Source organism: Coptis chinensis, chromosome 4 (assembly GCF_015680905.1).
Source record: "Coptis chinensis isolate HL-2020 chromosome 4, ASM1568090v1, whole genome shotgun sequence".
Taxonomy (NCBI): Eukaryota; Viridiplantae; Streptophyta; class Magnoliopsida; order Ranunculales; family Ranunculaceae; genus Coptis; species Coptis chinensis.
This window is the reverse complement of record NC_141459.1, coordinates 29910854-29930151: the sequence shown is the minus strand read 5'-3', so window position 1 is coordinate 29930151 and position 19298 is coordinate 29910854. Positions and strand designations below refer to the sequence as shown.

The 19298-nt window shown below is 35.8% G+C and overlaps 1 protein-coding gene across 1 annotated transcript; it reads right to left on the bottom strand.

Moving 5' to 3' along the window:
- Positions 1-6323: 6323 nt before the first annotated feature.
- AGD2 (Pyridoxal phosphate (PLP)-dependent transferases superfamily protein) lies at positions 6324-13902 on the bottom strand. The gene is made up of 10 exons (XM_086607931.1): positions 13473-13902; positions 13313-13389; positions 13154-13221; positions 11494-11610; positions 11002-11064; positions 9914-10018; positions 8666-8716; positions 7683-8003; positions 6976-7182; positions 6324-6887 (listed from the first exon to the last, which is right to left on the bottom strand). Exons 1-10 carry the CDS (start codon positions 13547-13549, stop codon positions 6594-6596), a joined length of 1380 nt encoding a protein of 459 aa, XP_086464057.1. The 5' UTR covers positions 13550-13902; the 3' UTR covers positions 6324-6593.
- Between the last annotated feature and the right edge of the window lie 5396 nt (positions 13903-19298).

Below are 19298 nucleotides of genomic sequence, written 5' to 3'. Positions count from 1 at the left end.
ATATCAATGTCAGAATCATACTTAACGAAGACTCCAAGAGGGCTGTTAATGTTATTTTAGGCAATGAAGAGAGTCCTTGGTATTGTCTAAATGTTACTGTTTGTATTAAGTATTGATCGACTATGTATGAGCAGTTAGAACTTAGAAGTAAGGCATGAGTATAGAGAATGTAACCATGGTGCAGACTATATTGTAAAGTCTATTGCTGCATATGAACAATTGAACATGTTGGAATATTTGTTACCTTAGTTAGGATTAGTAAGTATCTTGTAATCTTAATAAGAGTATTATCTTCTTCTAGATATGTGGATCTAGAAGATCTTATGTATTATTGTATATATACCTACTGTTTTATATCAATAAAATTATTAAAAATATTCAGAAAAATATCTTTGATATGGTATCAGAGCCAATTCCGATTTCTTTTTCATTACCCTATTACTATAGGAATCGGAGCTTTTTTTTTTTTTTTTTTTTTTTTTTTTTTTTTTTTTTTTTTTCTGGTCATATAATACAATATGTTACACTATATCATATTGTATTTATTACCCTCTTCTTCCTTATCATTCTTGTCTAATGTCTATTGATCTAGTTCATTGTTTATGTTCTATAGCATAATGACAGACATACCTACCAATAATTATTCCGTTGTTGTGCATTCCAATAACGATTTCACTGTCATGTCTTCTAACTCGAAGAGTCACTTAGTCACTGCTGCCGGATTTGTTGCCCAGTCAGGTATATCTAACTTTGCTCTTATTGCTTTTACTGGAAATAATGATTGGATAATTGACACGGATGCTACTGATCATATGAAAATTTAACCATTTCTCCTTTTAGTTGTTCCAAATCAGTTATTATTAATGCTAATGGTGTGTCATCTCTAGTTGTTGGTGTTGGCACTGTACTTCTGCCCCTTCTTTATCTATCCATGATGCTTTATTTGTTCCATCAATAAACTGTAACCTTCTCTCTGTTAGCCAATTAACCAAATCTCATAATTGTGTTGCCTTGTTCTTTCCTACTCACTGTATTTTTCAGAACACCCTTACCAATGAGAGGATTGGCAGTGGTAAACAAAGTGGAGGATGGTTTTCAACGGTCCAATCAAGGAGTCCAAGCTCATGTTATGAGTGACGATAAGGTTAATAAAAATAAAGTTGAGATTTGGCTTTGGCATAGACGACTAGGTCATCCCTCATTTGGTTATCTTAGAAGATTATTTCCATCTTTATTTAATTGTTGTAGTCTTTCTGATTTTGCTTGTGAAACCTATGTAATGGCGAAAAGCCATCGTACTGTTTTCTCTTCGAGTGATAATAAAGTCGATGCTCCTTTTTCTTTAGTTCATTCAGATGTTTGGGGTCCTCCCCCACGTCCTACACATAACGGGATGAAATGGTTTATTACTTTTGTCGATGATCGCACTTTCGGATGACTTGGGTATATTTTTGAAACATAAAAGTGATGTTCATGACAGTTTTCCCCTTTTCCATCGGATGGTGCTCACACAGTTTGGAATCTCTCAAAGGTTGTTCGCCTCGATAATGGGGTGAGTATTTCAAAAAGGAATTGACTGGCTTTATGCATTCGGCTGGTATTCTGCATCAAACCTCTTGCTCTTATTCCCCTTAGCAAAATGGGGTTGCAGAACGAAAAAACTGACATCTTTTAGAGGTCATTCGGTCTTTATTAATTGGTGGTCATGTCCCATCTCACTTATGGGGCGAAGTTTTGACCTCTGCTGTTTACTTGATGAATCGTACACCTTCTAGTGTTGTCCGATTTCGGAGACCCTTAGATGTGCTTTCTGATCACTGTACGCTTCCACTCATTGTTCATTTAGCACCCTATATCTTCGAGTGTGTGGTGTATGTTCACTTACATACACAACAACGCACCAAACTTGATCCACATGCGTTGAAGTGTGTCTTTGTTGGGTATGGCTCAACTCAGAAGGGTTATAAGTGTTATCATCCATCTTCTACAAAAAAAATTGTCTCGATGGATGTCATTTTCCATGAACACGACCTTTTTTATAAGGAGATCACTGATTCTTCACTTCAGGGGGAGAATAGAAATGAAATACAGAATCATGATGATATAATGGTCTTTGATTTATCGAGACCACAATCACCTAGTGATAAAAACTCAATAGAAGAAGTCGATGGAACCTCCACTGAGTGCTCAAGTGAAGGATGTGAAGATCAAGTCCATGATAGTACATTACCTCCTATAACGAATCTATTAATCCAATCTTCTCCAAAACAATCTTCTCCAGAAGACCCATTAGAGATATCGCCCGACTCTATTATTGTTGATCCCAATACTCATAATGTTGGTGATTCTAATATTCATGATGCTAATCTACCTAGTCTTAATTCTGAACTAGTTCAATATCATCTTCCACCTCGATCTAACCGTGGCCAACCACCAATTCAATATGAACCTGATCCTAAAGCTAAACTGAAATATCCTATAAACAACCATGTGTCATCTCACAAGTTGTCCAAGTCATATGCATCTTATGTATTCCAGTTATCATCTGTCTCTATTCCTAGTAAAATGCAGGAAGCTTTAGCAGATTCTAGATGGACCAAAGCTATGGCAGAAAAAATGGCAGCATTGAAAAAAAATGTCACTTGGGAACTTGTAATCTTACCAAAGGGAAAGAAGACAGTGGGGTGCAGATGGGGCTATTGAGAGATACAAAGCTCGGCTAGTTGCGAAAGAGTATACACAATCTTATGGTGTTTATTATCAAGAAACTTTTGCACCGGTTGCTAAACTCAATACTGTGAGAGTACTTTTATAATTAGCAGCTAATAAAGATTGGCCTCTTCTTCAATTTGATGTTAAAAATGCTTTCTTGCATGAAGATCTTACTAAAGAATTATATATGGATCCTCCCCCATGTATACCAGAATACTCAGATACAACAATAGTCTGTAAACTAAAGAAGACATTGTATGGGTTAAAATAGTCCCCAAGAGTTTGGTTTGGCAGGTTCACCAAGTCTATGAAGAAGTTTGGCTACAAACAAAGCAACTCGGATCACACTTTGTTTTTAAAACACAGAAGAGGTAAAATCACTGCTTTGATTATCTATGTTGATGATATGGTGGTGACAAGTGATGATCATGAGGAGATTTCTAGCTTACAACAGTATCTGGCTTCTGAATTTGAAATGAAACAGCTCGAAGACCTTAAATATTTCCTTGGGATTGAGGTAGCCCGATCAAAGAATGGTATTTTCTTATCCCAGCGGAAATACATTCTTGATTTATTATCTAAGATGGGAATGCTCGGATGTAAGCCAGTTGATACTCTCATTGAGCAGAACCACAAGTTGTTTCTGTATTTGAATGAAACTCCAACCAATAAGGGGAGATATCAGAAGCTTGTAGGGAAACTGATCTATTTATCGCATACCAGGCCAGATATTGCGTATCCAGTTAGTGTCGTGAGTCAATTCATGCATGACCCACGTAAACCTCATATGGATGTTGTAGAGCACATATTGAGATATTTGAAGTCTGCTCCAGGTAAAGGCTTATTGTTCTCGAAACATGATCACCTAAAAGTAGAAGGCTACACTGATGCAAATTGGACAGGTTCAGCCGACAACAGAAGTTCTACCTCAGGATACTTCACTTTTGTAGGTGGAAACCTTGTGACTTGGAGGAGTAAAAAACAGCCAGTAGTATCAAGATCAAGTGCTGAAGCTGAATATAGAGGTATGACATATGGGGTATGTGAGTTGTTGTGGTTGAGAAACTTGTTGACGGACTTGGGTGTTAAACCAAAAGTGGAAATGAATCTGTATTGTGACAATACGTCAGCTATAGAGATAGCTCATAATCCTGTTCAACATGATCGGACGAAGCATGTAAAGATTGATAGACATTTTATCAAAGAGAAACTTGAAGCTGAAATTATTACTTTTCCATTTGTAAAGTCTGAAGACCAACTAGCAGATGTCCTTACTAAAGTAGTGGCTAGCAATGCATTTATTGACTCTCTTGTCAAGTTGGGCATGTGTGATATCCACGCACCAACTTGAAGGAGGGTGTTGGAACATTTGTTACCTTAGTTAGGATTATCAAGTATCTTGTAATCTTAGTAAGAGTATTATCTTCTTCTAGATATGTGGATCTAGAAGATCTTCTGTATTCTTGTATATATACCTATTGTTTTATATTAATAACATTATTAGAAATATTCAGAAAAACATCTTTGACAGAACAAGGGTATATGTTTAGTATCCCTTCACTAAGTCTAGGACTTTTTGTGGTCAGCTGTAACCCTTAAATGATTTTTAAAAAAATAGTTAAATCTTCTATGTGATTTGTCCACCACATCCCTATTCCTCTACCATAACTTTTCTAATTATTTTGTGTGAGTCATTATTATTTTGCGAGTTGTTAACAGCTAACAACATCATAAGTTAATTTAATATTTTTCTATAGCCCTTTTATTATCTCATTTGTTCTATGACTAGTATTTGCCCGTGTCGTATAGTACAGATACGCGCGCCTTCCCCTGACGTGCATCCCCCGGTACAACATAGATATGCACCAGCGCCGCACATCCGCCCGCCCTCCTCCTACTCATATTTCGAGCACGCAGCACGATATCAGCATCTTTGGTGCCTCCGACATCAAGATCCCAAGATGGACAGAGATATCTGGCGGCCGAGATCTCCCCATGTTTCCATAGCCCAACAGCCTATAAAAATTCAACCCAAAAACAGTCTAGGCATTTTTTGTGTGGTGTGGGTGAGGTGAGAAAAACTTTTAAACTCACTCCAAAAAAACTTGTTAACTCACCTCATAAAAATATTCTAGTGGTTATGGTTAGGAGGTGGCACGACCACTTATCAAATTGTGAGTTGGAATTTGTCAACTCACTCCTCCTTTCTTTATTAAACCCACTCCTTCCTTGTTTGTTATATAGATAGAATGATCTATGACTGTTAAAAGCATATTCCTTGTTACAATGGTCTTCCTCATTTTCTCAAATGGACATCAATACAATTATTTAAAGCTACAACTACAAGTCTACAAGCTACAAGACACTTTTCTATCAAATTCAAGCTACAAGTACAACTAATAGAGTGTTATAGTGGTTTGTAAGAATTGTATCTCGATCCCAATCTCTGCTCCCGGGACACCAATATAATATATTGTCATTCTCTCCAATATTTCGTCCCTCCAACTACGACTGTAGTACTAGTGATACACTGATACTCATAGATTATATCTCTGCTCCAATCCCATATTTTCAACCATTCTTCTACTTTCTAAACATTGCTCAATGTGGAAACCCAAAAGCATTAGAAAAAGAATTATGCAGCTCCTCCCTTGTCTTTCGATATAATTAGTACATAATAGAATCTGAATCTCAAATCTTCGTACATTATCATAGTAACAGCTACCTCATCTTCCCCTTTGGTCATACGAAAATGTACTTCTCTGAATCTGCCCACAACATTCTTATGAAATCTAGAAACCCATAATATGTGAAAAGCCTGAATGCATAAGTTATGCAATAGCCTACAATAAGAAATTATGAATGCCATGAGTTATATATCAATTTTCTATACCGTTAACCATACAATCATTAGCAGCTTGAATTATACTACGGCGCTTCTACTTCAATCTCAGTATAGAGGATAATTCAAAATACTTTATGCTGCTCGTCCATTTCAATCGTGAATTTCATATTTGTCTTACATAAGAACAGCCAACGGGCACTTACATTTGGTTTCACAAAAATGTGATTGTGTAGACTTTGGTCACAGAAAGGTGCTTTGTGCACATAATGACATAATCTTCTAATGAGCTTTGGAAAAGCACAGATGTGAAGAACCGTATATCATACTTGCACAGTAATTTTAAATTTAAAAAATAAGAAATGCCGTGGATGCTTCAAACTGCCATATGCCTCATCAATCATGCAATACCAGTTTTTCACGGACCTAATAAATCATGCGTGTCATGGCCGTGTTGCATTTGCCAACGCAATTTAATCATTTAATTAATTTTATACGACGATAGTCGTCTAATTCATATAAAATGGCTGATTTCATTCTTTCACAAGAAACCGTTGCGAGTCTGTAATTTAACTATTCAACTAGAGCTAGCTGAGAAAGAAAACTGTGGAGTTCACGACAAAATCACACACCAAAGGTTCTTCCCACACTCCATTCAAAGATTGAGACTCGGGAAATCACGCGGGGGTTATAGATAATACACTGCCCAATATCTCAATTCTTTCTCCTTCAAAATCAAGTTTTGGTGACATGTCAGTTTACCACATGATTTCACGATCATAAGCGCTGCAATTCATCATTAAGAATTTAAGACCCATCATAAAAACTAAAAAAAAAACGTTGGTCCGATGATAAAATGATAATCTAGAATCAATACTCCATGAAAGACAGACTCAATCTACACAATCCTTACCTACACCAGAAACAGTCTGCATCTGAGCGAACCAATAACTCTCAAAGAAGTACAATAAAAGCTCAAATTCTTTAAAACTGGATTTGATGAATCAACTGCCAAAACTTTTTGGTTGAAATCCTAGGCTCATTTATAGAGCTGCTTAAATCTTTTAGAAGCTTCTAAAACATCAGCCCTGTGACCAAATGCACTGACTCGGATAAATCCTTCGCCACCAGGTCCAAACCCACTTCCTGGAGTCGTAACTACATGAGTCTTCTCAAGAATCTCACTGAACACATCCCATGAGCTTCGGCCAGGGAAATGGACCCACACATATGGTGCATTTGTCCCGCCATACACGTTAAAACCCAAAGACTTGAAAGTGTCCACTATTATTTGGGTGTTCTCCTGATAGAATCTGATCACTTTGCGCATTGCCTACATAATAAAAATTTGATTATAGACTTGTAAGGAAGTTTATGTGACAAAAAGCAAAAACCTATAATACAGTCATACACAAACTCACCTTAAGGCCCTCTGGGGAAAGGCAAGCTAGTCCTCCAGCTTGAGCAATGTTTGATGCACCATTGAAGCAAGTACAGACTATACGATTGAAATCTTTTGCCACAGGAAATCCATCTGAGAAAAGAAGCTCTTTAGGAACTACAGTCCACCCGAGTCGAACTCCAGTAAACCCAGCATATTTGGAAAAAGATGATGTTTCAATCGCAACCTGCATGGATTAAAGTTCATTTAAATATGTCATTTTACAAATACATTGGATGTGTTTAATTTCATGTGCGAATTTTCAAGACATATATATAGTGAAAATTTTCTTGAGATAAGAAGCATGTGACAAAGGCTACATTGTCCACCCTCAAGAAGTTCTGGTATAAGATTTTCAGGGGATTCACCTATGAAGGTATCAGGTGTATATGAAATAAATTTTCATGGGTGATACTTGGAGCAAATGAAAAGTAAAAAGTTGTAAAAAATTCTCTCATATAAAAGTGAGTATAAATAGAAACATGTTTAATCAAAACACTCCTGGTAGTACAAAAAGGGGATAAGCCACCCTAACTGCATATGCAGAAAACCTTGTCCAACACCAAAAGTTGACCAAATTATGATATCCTACATTATTTAGAATTCAACGTTGAACTGATCATGTTGATCAGATCAACTTCAAATTTGAAAATGTATGAAGCTAAGACTCATCATAAATTCACTAACCTCTCTTGCTCCAGGAATTTCAAATATAGAACGTGGATTGTCATCTGACATATACATGGCGTATGCAGAATCATATACTATGATTGACCCATTTTTCTTAGCAAACTGCACCAGTCGTGTCAGCTGCTCCCTTGTTGCAGCAGAACCAGTAGGGTTGTTTGGTGAACAGAAATATATGACATCTGTACGTGAAACCTTTGATAAGTCAGGGAAAAAATCATTCTCTGGACTGCATCTCATGTACTCGATATTCCCGTACTTTTCAACATCATTTTGGAATTGTCCAGTTTGCCCCATGATAACACTTGAATCCACATAAGCCTGTTTCATTGGAAAACAGAAGATTAAATATAAATAACAAGTAGTACTTTACGTGATAATCAATACCGTAGTGATGCACTCCTTATCATCCTACAGTAAGCTACTCAATGATCTGAATATAATCAAGTTGATAAACAGTGTGTACACAACTAGAGTCCAGGACCTTTGCAATTACAAAGAATATGTTGAACGAAAAGCTGAGTTTTATAGGAAGCTCTCTACCATACCTGCCCCGTTAGCATGCTATCATGGCCAAACCAGCAGCCTCTTTTGGAGGAACTCATCAAATCAAATGAGCTTATATGCTTCACGCCCTCAGTAGCAAGGGGCTTTTCAAGTTTCAACATCACATACTAGATGTTGACAGGTACAAAATAACTGTACACATCAAGCATCTCAATTGCAGGTGGCAACCACTGCCTATATGAGAAACTTGCCGAGTCTAAGCTAAATGAAAAAGTCTGAGGATCTAACTCTTATAAATTAGTTCATCGGAAAAAAAAATAAATAAATAAAAACTTGTTAAAAGTTAAGAAACTAGTTCATCGAACTTGTTATAAACTAGAAAATACTTCTTCGGCTTGTAAGAATTCAAACTTATTCAGTGACTAGAAACTTCAGAAGCAGAAGAAAGGAATAGAGCATGTGCTGTAATAAGTTACCGGGTATGAAGGATCTTGCACAGCTATGGTCACATTAGACCCAAAAAGGAGCTGCAACAACGGAAAATATGTAAAGGTCAATATCCATTTACCTTATTACACAGAAGATCCATACTTCTACAGCAACAATAAGACCGAGGAAAACATTTATTAGCATTAGTTTCCATGTTACTAACTCTATAGTAAGGTAGAATCCATTCAATCCAACGTGAAATGAGTGATACACCTAATCGTACATGATAAGTAATTTTGAATAACTGTTGACTTCACTCTATGAGGTCATGAAAATCAATACTAAGTCAATATAGTCACACCTACTTCTGCAATTGTTTCAGTGTCAAAATTTACAACAAATGACATTGAAATTCATTTATTTATACGTAAAATTAGTGAGACAGGAAATTTTAGTGAGACAGGTAATTTGAAATACAAATTAACAAGAAAGGGAGGTTTTCTTCTAGATCATTTTACTTTAAGCTTCGTTCTCTAATCTCCAGTCATGATCTTAATGCCCTTCCTAAATTTCCTGGTCATATTATCTGGGGTTCTAAAGTTCTGTCAAAAGTTGTCTTTTTTGTTTGGTGTGCATCTCTTGGTAAAATCTTGACTATTGACAATCTTAGAAAAAGACATGTTAAAGAAGTTCTTGTCAACTTTTGTCCGTTGTGTTTAAGGGATGGGGAGTCTGTGAATCATATTTTTTTGCTTTGTCCTTTTTCATGGCGGGTTTGGTGTCATTTTATTCTAGAGTCGGGGGTTTCTTGGGTTTGTCCGGTTTCGGTGACGATGTTATTAGCCTCATGGGACTTAAGAGTCCACTATGGGAAGGGGAGACAACTTTGGAGCATGTTGTCTTTTGCGATTTTGTGGGGCATTTGGTTGGAGAGGAATCAGAGACACTTTGTGGGAACAACAACGCCTATGGAGAAAGTTGTGTTGGCAATCAAAGCTCTTTTATGTTTTTCTGGTCAAAGGTGCATATTGAGACACGAGACATACCTTTTGAGGCGTTTGTGTTTCGATGGGAGTCCATAATGAGATGATCGGGCTAAGAGACTTGTCCCTTTATAGTTTTTCTTTTCTTTTCTTTTCTTTTTCTATATGCATGTAATGGAGGATATCTCATCCTTATGTACCTATCTTTAATTATATTAATAAAGTTATACTTTACCGATCAAAAAAAAAAAAAAACAAATTAACAAAAGTTAATGATTTATAAATAGATAGGAAAAGTAGGACTAAACAAACCTGTAAACGGGAAATGTCACACTTCGCACCATCTGACACAAATATATCACTTTCCTCTATGCCAAGATCAGCATAAAACGACGATGCTAACGCAGCTCTCACTTGCTGCACAGAAGGGGGAAAAGAACCATTACTCTTGGGATTTGCAGACAAATCTCAAAATATTGGGTGTGGAGGAGGACTGAGGAAAACGTAGTATTATTTATATGGAATTCTCAAACAGTCTTAATGTTTTGAAATAGATGTGACAAATTATTATACTTAAGAAAATATGCAATGTCAGGCCCTGTCGTAATTGCACATCAGAGACGGACATTACAAAACTTGTGAGAGAAAGTAGTAATATAAGAACATTGAAATAGGTACGTGTATCCGATTCTGACACAGATACGAAGTGCCCGACACGGTGAAATACCAAAAAATGAGATATATCATAGACAATATGTGCGTCGTGTCAAACACGGACACGTGAAAACATATCCGACCCAATTTTCTTTTAAAAATATGGAGTGTCCATGTTACATAGTAAATAATATTATTCCTGATATTTCAACATATTTTCCCAGTCAATTGGTCATACCCGCAATACAAATATGCAATAATCTGGGGACTGTTAACGGTGATTTCTATTACTTCTAGTATACAAGCTAATTACCAACACATGTTCCTTTGTCAATCAGTTGCAATGTAGTTGGAAGATGAAGGTAAAGTAGGCATTTCATCTATACTCGCTTCCTTTCCTTCCTATTATTGTGATACATATTCAAGTATCCGAACATGTCCCAGAGAACAAAATAAAACATGACATTGATAAGTTGCACAGAATTTTGACTCTATGCAAGGATGGAGCTTGGACATGTGAGCAAAAATCGTTTAGAATGCAACATGTGAAAAAGCACATAACTAGATTCATTCCCAAACTTCAGAGAATACACATAAAACACGAAAGAAAAAGTCCAAAGGAACTTTCAAACACAAAGAAACCATGTGAAGAAGTAGCAGCACAAAGCTAAATTTAAGTCCATACTGCAATGAAAATCCATAAACTTGAGGTGCTTGCAAACACTAAAGGCAACAATAACTCGCACCTTGTCACCCTGTTCAGCTCCATAACCGCTATAGCCCTCTAATGTTGACAACGCGTGTGACTTCTGAAACATTGAAAATATTTGAAGAATCAGATACACTGGCAAAACAGTATTATTCAAATTTTCATAATGAAATTTCAGATGTGCAAGATGAACGTGAACTATGAGCACAGTGATATATGTTATATAATTTTCTGATCTGCTATATGGCTTAGTATTACTCCACCTAATTAATTTTCTAATAATACAATTCAGACAATGTTGATAAACACTGCAATTTATTCATCTAGTGAATGAAATGCATATGGTTTCGATCCAAATGGAGATGCCAAGCAATTGTATAAAGCTTAAAACTACATGGGATGATCAAATCCTAGTAAGGAAAGAAAGTTTTATCTCAAAAAACAAATTAAAAAGCTGCTCGGAAGTAAAGAGAAAACCCTTCTTAGAGAGAAAAGGACGGGTTCAATGTCATTGAGAAATGAAGCTTACCATTGCCATCGCAGATGTTATAACTTCTGGAATAGGTTCAGTTGTGTCTCCAATTCCAAGTCTTATAACTTCTGCATCCGGGTACTTCAACATGTGTGCTGCTCTTCTTCTGGCAATCTAATATCAGACAATGAAATTGAGATATGAATAAGGCAATAAGCATCAGAACAATGGTTGATAGTAGGAACTGCTACTACTACTCCATACTCATTTAGCTAGAGGATAAGATGAATAAACTCGTGCAATTACAGAACAACGTAGTAACATCCCACTATGAACTGACACATATGATAAACAAAATAGTCTAAGAAAGGATCCACCATCCCTCAAGGAAAAAGAGTTTCTTGACCCCATCCATCAGTTACCTAAGCCCTTGCTCCCTAGAATTGAATATATGATCGTTTCTCTCCTTCCATATAGTCCATGTCTTGGCTTTCTAAACTATCGAATACCCTTCTTTTTCTAGCTGACCCTCAAAGCCCGGAGTGTGTTGAGTCAAACACTCCACGTGACGTCAGAGAAAATAAAATCACATAAAGAACAATCAACATGAAAATTCTTACCTTGGGAAGAATAAGTATACCAATCCATTTGTGAAGGATATGTGACACTTGACAGAAGGCCTAATGCGGAAACCTAAGCATATAAAGCACAATGGACAAGATCATCACATAAAAGTTGCTACGATTCATGCACTTCTGCCCTATACTCTTTCATTCTTGCCGCCTTAGAAACTGGCTATCGATTCTTCTTCTTCTTAATTCAACTAGACTAATAGTGTTATCAGAATTTAGAGATGTTGGTTCTAAGTCAACAAACTATGTTGTAAGTCGGCCAATACTAATCTATGTGCCATGGACACACCCTATTTTAAAAATAAACCGTGTCGGACACGACACACAGACATATTCTAAGTTACATACCACAATTCTTGGTACTTCACCGTGTCAGACACTTCATATCCGTTCAGTTATGGAATATGGATACACATATCCGTGCCAATTTAACTTGGATACTAAGACCAGCCAATGCCCTATTGACGACAATGCAAATTCAATCAAAACAATTGTCAATTTTTCATGGTCAAATTTTCCCCTGTAAAGAATGAAACGAAGTGTAAGAAACTTATATTCAGATCCCTTAAGAGTTGTGTGTGCACATGGTCTTCTTATCCAAAAGTCACCACTCACCATACTTAATTGCTTACTCAGATGTGGACAGGGCTGGGTGCATTAGTGATCCCATATCTACAGGAGGATATGTAACCTCTCTTGGACCGACTATGATCTCTTGAATTCCGCGACAACCAGCTATTGCTGCATGGTCCAGTACAGACTCTGAATATAGCCTCTTGCTAAAATGGATTCAATTTCCTACTTAGAGATCTTCAAACCTTTCTCTATCAGGCTCCACTCCTTGGGTGTGATAATGTTGGGGCAAGTTACCTTAATCCACATCCGATTTTTGATGCAGGGATGAACTATGTTAAGATCAACTTGCATTTCATCCGTGGCAAAGTTGCTTAAAAGAAGTTGATATATGACTCATATTACACCCAATATTTTGTAACAAATCAATCAAACTATTGTTCACATTTAACGACAAACATCTACATAAAAAAGTTAAAAAAATTGCAAAGAAATGACATTTACAAACTGACCTCTGGAAATAAATAACCAGCTTGAAGTTTGGCCATGTTGGCATTTCGAGAAACACCTGTCTTGTAACCTTTCCAACACAAACAACACCCAATAAAAACATATTCTTTTCTCTAACACAAAATCTCATACAGAAAAATAAAGCGTATATAAAAATGTACCGGTTTTCTCGGTTGAAGATGTTGCGACACATTTGCGAATAGAAGTATTGGATGAACGAATTGAAACTTTTGAAACTCTGAAACAACAGAAGAAGAAAAAAAAACAAGTTAAGAGATAAAATTAGTAAATAATTCTTGCTGTTGAGTTATGAGTGGATACCTGTTAGTAGTGATGGTGTTTGGAACTAAAAAAGAGGAAGAAACTGAAGACAAGTTCATCATTAACAACTGAGCCATCCTTGTTTTTCTACCTAACTCTTCAGTTGTTGGAAGTCAAGTGTTTGTTTACTTTAACTAGTGCACGTGGGGGCTTCACATGGGCTTTTTGTTCTTACTTGGGCTTAGGCTTCATATAGAGCGAATGTGGGGTCCCCATGTATGCCGCAATGCATTCATGTACGTGGCAGTGGGGAGTGAGCAGAGCTACAGGGGAGAGAGAGAGTTGGGTGATGCAGGGGAGAGAGAGATGGGTGAAGAAGAAAGGTATTTGGGTAAAAAAAAAAAAAAAAACAAAATGAAAAGAGACAGATAGACAAAACCAAGTTGGTTTTTGTCCGCATAGCCCCCCTTCTACCAAAATCGTTCGCTCCGCTCACTCGACTAGTATATACTGCCTCCTGAGGGGAGAGTTTTTTATTCCAGATTTTGTGTTTAATCTCCCTCTACCTTCAAGTCGCTACATAAAAACCCCCTCCTTACGGACTAAACCATAAAACCCCCCTGTTTTTTTTCTACATCCGGAATAAAACAACCTGGGCCAACTTTCTCTCTCTTCACGAGATAAAACTTCTCAAAAAACTCAGCACCATCTCAAATGGTATTGTCTTCCCCACAATCCCAAATTCTAAGAATTTAAGATCGATTTTATGGTGGAAGAATTAAAGAAGGTTATAGATTCATATTCGAATGACAATTTCAAAGATTGAAAACAGGGTGAAGATAATGAAAATTCTAATTCTAAATCTGTTCTCATTATATATGAGATTAAATATCGACATTATTGATTTCCTACTCGAAAAGAGAAATCCAAATACTAAAGATTGAATGTTAATATTGGTTGTAAAAGTTTTGCAACAAAACTTGTGTTTGGCTGTTTGGGTTTGTTGGGGATCTATTTCTTTTTAGTTCTAGCTTTCATAACGATTAGAGAATTAAACTATGTAAATTAAAATTTTCAGAGTGATGTGATATTACTATGTAGTTTTAAGTTTGCATAATACTACTACTATGCATTTTTAAATTTGCATAGTACAAATGTTTTTTCATCAAGCATGTTTTGTTTCACAAATCTACTATGTAAACTTAAATTTTCATATGTAAATTCCAATTTTCTTATATCAAACTACTATGTAAATTCAAATTTTCATATATCAAATTATTCAGTAAAATTAAATTTTCATATGTCAAACTACTATGTAAATTTAAATTTCCACATAAAAATCAGAAGTCGAGCTTGTTCGGATTTTAAAGTTGGTATGGTGTCAATGGTTAGTTCATTCATGGAATTGAAAACATATTGTATTTTAGAAAGGGAACCACAGACTTGGTAATAATTGTTACTATGCATTCTTATATTTTCTAAGTAGTCAATTCAAAAATTCATGATGTTAGAGTTTTGATAAGCCTTAATAGGTAGGTCTTTGAGTGGTTGTGTCTTTGAAGCTGTTATTATATGAAGTTATTTAGAAAAAAAAAATATGCAGTTATGGGGATTTAAACATATGGTGATGGTACATAATAAGACTTAAGTCGAAATGTTATTTTTCCCTGGGTTCGATTATTAAAGGTTGTCAGGTCCATATAGTAGTTTTACTCTGCAATTTTAAATTTTCATAGTAGTTTTATCCTACAATCTTAAAATTCACTATACAATATTAACTTTTCATAGTGGTTTTACTCTACAATCTTACATTTTCATAGTACTTTTACTTTACATTCTTAAATTTTACTCTGCAATCTTAAATTTGCATAATAGTTTTATTCTGCAATCTTAAATTTTCATAGTAGTTTTACTATGTAAATATATATTTACATATACATAACTATGTAAAAATACATTTACATTCTGTCAGGTGTCGGGCAATTTTTATTACCAAAAAGTAACTATGTAAATGTAAGTTTTCATAGGTCAAGTTACTATGTAAATATAGATTTACATATATAATGACTATGTAAAAATACATTTACATATATTATGTTAGGTGTCAAGCTAATTTCAGTCCCAAAAGTTACTATGTAAAAGTATCTTTATACACTAATACAAAACCCCTTTTAACTAGCTGTTTTAAAAATCTCCAACTAAAAATCATAACATATAAAATCCAATGTCAAACTATAAAATCCAACAACATCAGAAAAAAGAAAGCAAGTTCATCGACATCTCGTTTTTTATATACGAGCAACATCAAAGAATAGATCAAAGAATGCAAAATCATCAACATCTTGCTTTTATATAAGAGCAACCATCAAATAGCAAATAATTGAATCGGTGCAGAGCATGTTGTAGTAGTGGAGCCCACTCTTGGGTTGCGATGGTCATAGCAAGGGCGCTTGTTCTTCTTCGACCTCTTGCAACACCAGTGCTCTGCTTTCGTTTCTTGTTTGGTCTCCCAACTCTTGCCGATCAGACATCATTTTCATAGTTTTTCCACGGATCTTGTTCACCATTGTAGTGATAGGCAAGTGGCGTTCTAGCATAATCCAAGAGTTTAAGCTTGTGGTGGTCATAGCAACGGTACTCACTTTTCACCCAACAGAAGCACGCCAAGGATTGAAGCTCCGAGTCAGTCTCTATCACACTATGCTTCAAATAACAAATAAAATGAAATGTCCAATGGATAAAGGAATAAAATCCGACCATTTACCCCTTAAAATCCATGATAATACAATTAGCGCCAAGACGAACACTAGTTAGGATTTTGCAACAAATGACATAAAAGCACAATTCCTCCATTTCACTGCATTTACAAAAACAATGCCAAAACTGATGAACACTATGCAAATCTAATTTTTCATAGTAACAACACCAAAACTAATGAATCACTACGAAAATTTTACTTTTCATGACAAATTCAAATCTAATAGAAACACATAAAACCAAATTAAAGCAAAGCGAAAACAATATCAAGATGTATAATTGCATAAAACTATAAAATACGAAAGAATCATTAATTGAATAGAGTTTGTAATCAAATTGAGAAAGCATCCAACACAAATTTGAAGACAATCGAGATGAAAATATATACCACTTTCTTCAATCTCTCAGATGTAAGAATAACCATTTTATAAATCTTCAATGTCAAATCTTGTTTCTTCAATAGTCAAACAATGAAAATATGAAAGTCGAAGTTTGTTTCTTCAATGGTAAAACAAGAACATCACTGTTTCGGTGTTTTTCATTTTATTTTTTGTAATCCTCGGTGGTTTGTGATAAGCACCCAAAACTGTATTATAAAAACCTGTAGAGACATAACATTTCGGTCAATTTTGTGCTTAATAATCATGAAATAATCGCATCTTCGTGCTTTTTGCAGGTTGGAGCAACTAATGTAAAAATTATGATAAAGCCAAAGACATTTAAGCACGGAATAGGGAGTATACACATGCCTTCCGATCAAGCCCATGTGAAGCCCAACAAATTCGGACTAAAGCCCAAAGACTCAAATAGTACAGAATCCAGTCAGAAACGGGATTATGATCAAACTTTCGAAGCTCATATCTCTTGAACCAGGACTCGACGCGACGAGTGAGCTGCTCCGATGATCGGTGCAATGAACTCTACAAATAGGCGGGAAGTTGTAAAATGCCAAAAGACCGGATGCCAATTTGGACATCAGATGCGTGGACCCACTAGGCGGGCCCATAAGATTTGATGAGTCATCATGCAAGTCAAGACAAAGGTGCAAATAATTGGTGCAAATTTGACACCTTGCATGAAGTTAATGAGTTAGTTGGATTTAGGTGATGATTATCTAAAAAATGAAAGGTGTCAAATGGGGGTTAGTTGTGGATAAGTGAAAAATAAATGAGAGGAGAGTGTTTCACGTGGGAGAAGAGAAAAAGGCTCTCTTATGTAAAGGGGGCTGATTTTTTGGGAGTTGGAAGCTTTTACTTCCTTGACTTTTACTTTTCATTTACATCCATGTCTTTAATTTTGTTTTTTTTAGTTCTTAGTTTTTAGAGAAAAGCTTGTAACTTGTTAATGGGGAACTCTCTCTAGTTTTAAAAAAACTCTTCTTCATTTAGGTAAACGGTGGTAGTTTTCTTGTTTCATTCTCTTTTTTTTTTCATTTCACATATCTTCTTGTAGTTTAATTCAATCCTAGGATCATGAGCTAAAACTCTCCCGGGGAGGGTTAATGATGCTCATGTGAGGATCATGCTACAAATTTAGGATTCCAAAATCACTACTTAAAAGACTTAGGTTCTATTTTTCATCCTGTCCCAAAATGACAGAGATTGACAATTATCGATCAATTGTTGTAAAAGTAGAACTAGGAGTTGGAATGATATTTCGGAGATGAAATATCATTTCAATTCTACATGCTAGCATGATATGTTTAGAGATAGGTATATTATGTTAGGGATTTGAGATGGTAGTGACTGTTTCTAAAAGACTTGTAGCTAGGCCTTGCATGAGTAGGATTAATCCTTCCCTATCTATCTCTCTCTTTCATTTAACTATAAACAAACTTACAAATTTTAGATAACTTGTGTAAAAAAAAATCTATCTATAAAATCCTTCTCACTTAGTTCTCCAAAGTGTAGATTCCAGTTGTGATCATTTAAATTCTTGTCTTAGAAGTTGGAACGAAATCCCTACTTTCGAACTAGATTGACATTCTCAAAGAAAAAAAACAGTGAGTAAGGAATTATTGAGTTTTAGCACGTAGTAAGTCAACTTCTAAAAACACTGAAAAGTGCTAAGATCAGTTTGTCAATCTTAAATCTCTATTTCAGTGAAAGGGTAGAAAAGGAAACAATTTTGGTGAGGATATTAAAATTAGACCAAGATTTAATTACTTTTACAAAAACAGAGAGGCTACGTATAAACGACTTAAAAAGAGGGGGTTAGTGGGTATTAGCGATTTGAGGGTGGATTAGTGTAACGGGTTCTAAATGAGGGAGGTAAGCCTCATTTCTTGTTTTTTATTCATTCATTAATTCTAATATTTACACTGAACGCCTACATATATAGTGTAGGATCCTTAGAGTAGATCCTACAATCAAGCACTTTCTATAATTACAAGTCTCTAGAATAGAAAAGACTTGCAATCCAATATCGTAATACTCTCCCTCAAGTTGGTGCATAGATGTCACACATGCCCAACTTGCCCAAAAACTTGAAGAATACTTGACTTGAAACTGCTTTGGTGAGAATATCAGCCAACTGATCCTCTGATCGAATCTTAGGCAATTCCACAATGTTCTCATCCAACTTCTCCTTGATGAGGAATCTATCTACTTCCATATGCTTGGTACGATCATGTTGAACCGGATTATAAGCAATATCACGTGCTGCTCTATTGTCACAATATAATCGAATCGGCTGCTTAGGCGGATAGCTCAAATCCCTTAAGATAAGGCTTAGCCATAGAACTTCACAAACTCTAAGTGTCATACTGATAAGCACCCAAAATTGTATTATAAAAACCTGTAAAGACATAACATTTCGGTCAATTTTGTGCTTAATAATCATGAAATAATCGCATCTTCGTGCTTTTTGCAGGTTGGAGCAACTTATGTAAAAATTATGATAAAGCCAGCATTTAAGCACGGAATAGGGAGTATACACATGCCTTCCGATCAAGCCCATGTGAAGCCCAACAAATTCGGACTAAAGCCCAAAGACTCAAATAGTACAAGAATCCATCAGGAACCGGGATTATGTGCACAAAAGATCAAACTTCCGAAGCTCATATCTCTTGAACCGGGACTCGAATCGCGACGAGTGAGCTGCTCCAACGATCGATCATGATGAACTCTA

What these genes read in the sequence shown, in the direction of transcription:
- AGD2 (XM_086607931.1), bottom strand. Translation starts at nt 13,549, where the DNA reads ATGGCTCAGTTGTTAATGATGAACTTGTCTTCAGTTTCTTCCTCTTTT. An exon ending in GTGACATTTCCCGTTTACAG is followed by an intron (nt 8,717 to 9,913) that starts GTTTGTTTAGTC and finishes CCGTTGTTGCAG; the next exon opens with CTCCTTTTTGGGTCTAATGT. An exon ending in AAATTCCTGGAGCAAGAGAG is followed by an intron (nt 7,183 to 7,682) that starts GTTAGTGAATTT and finishes TAATCCATGCAG; the next exon opens with GTTGCGATTGAAACATCATC.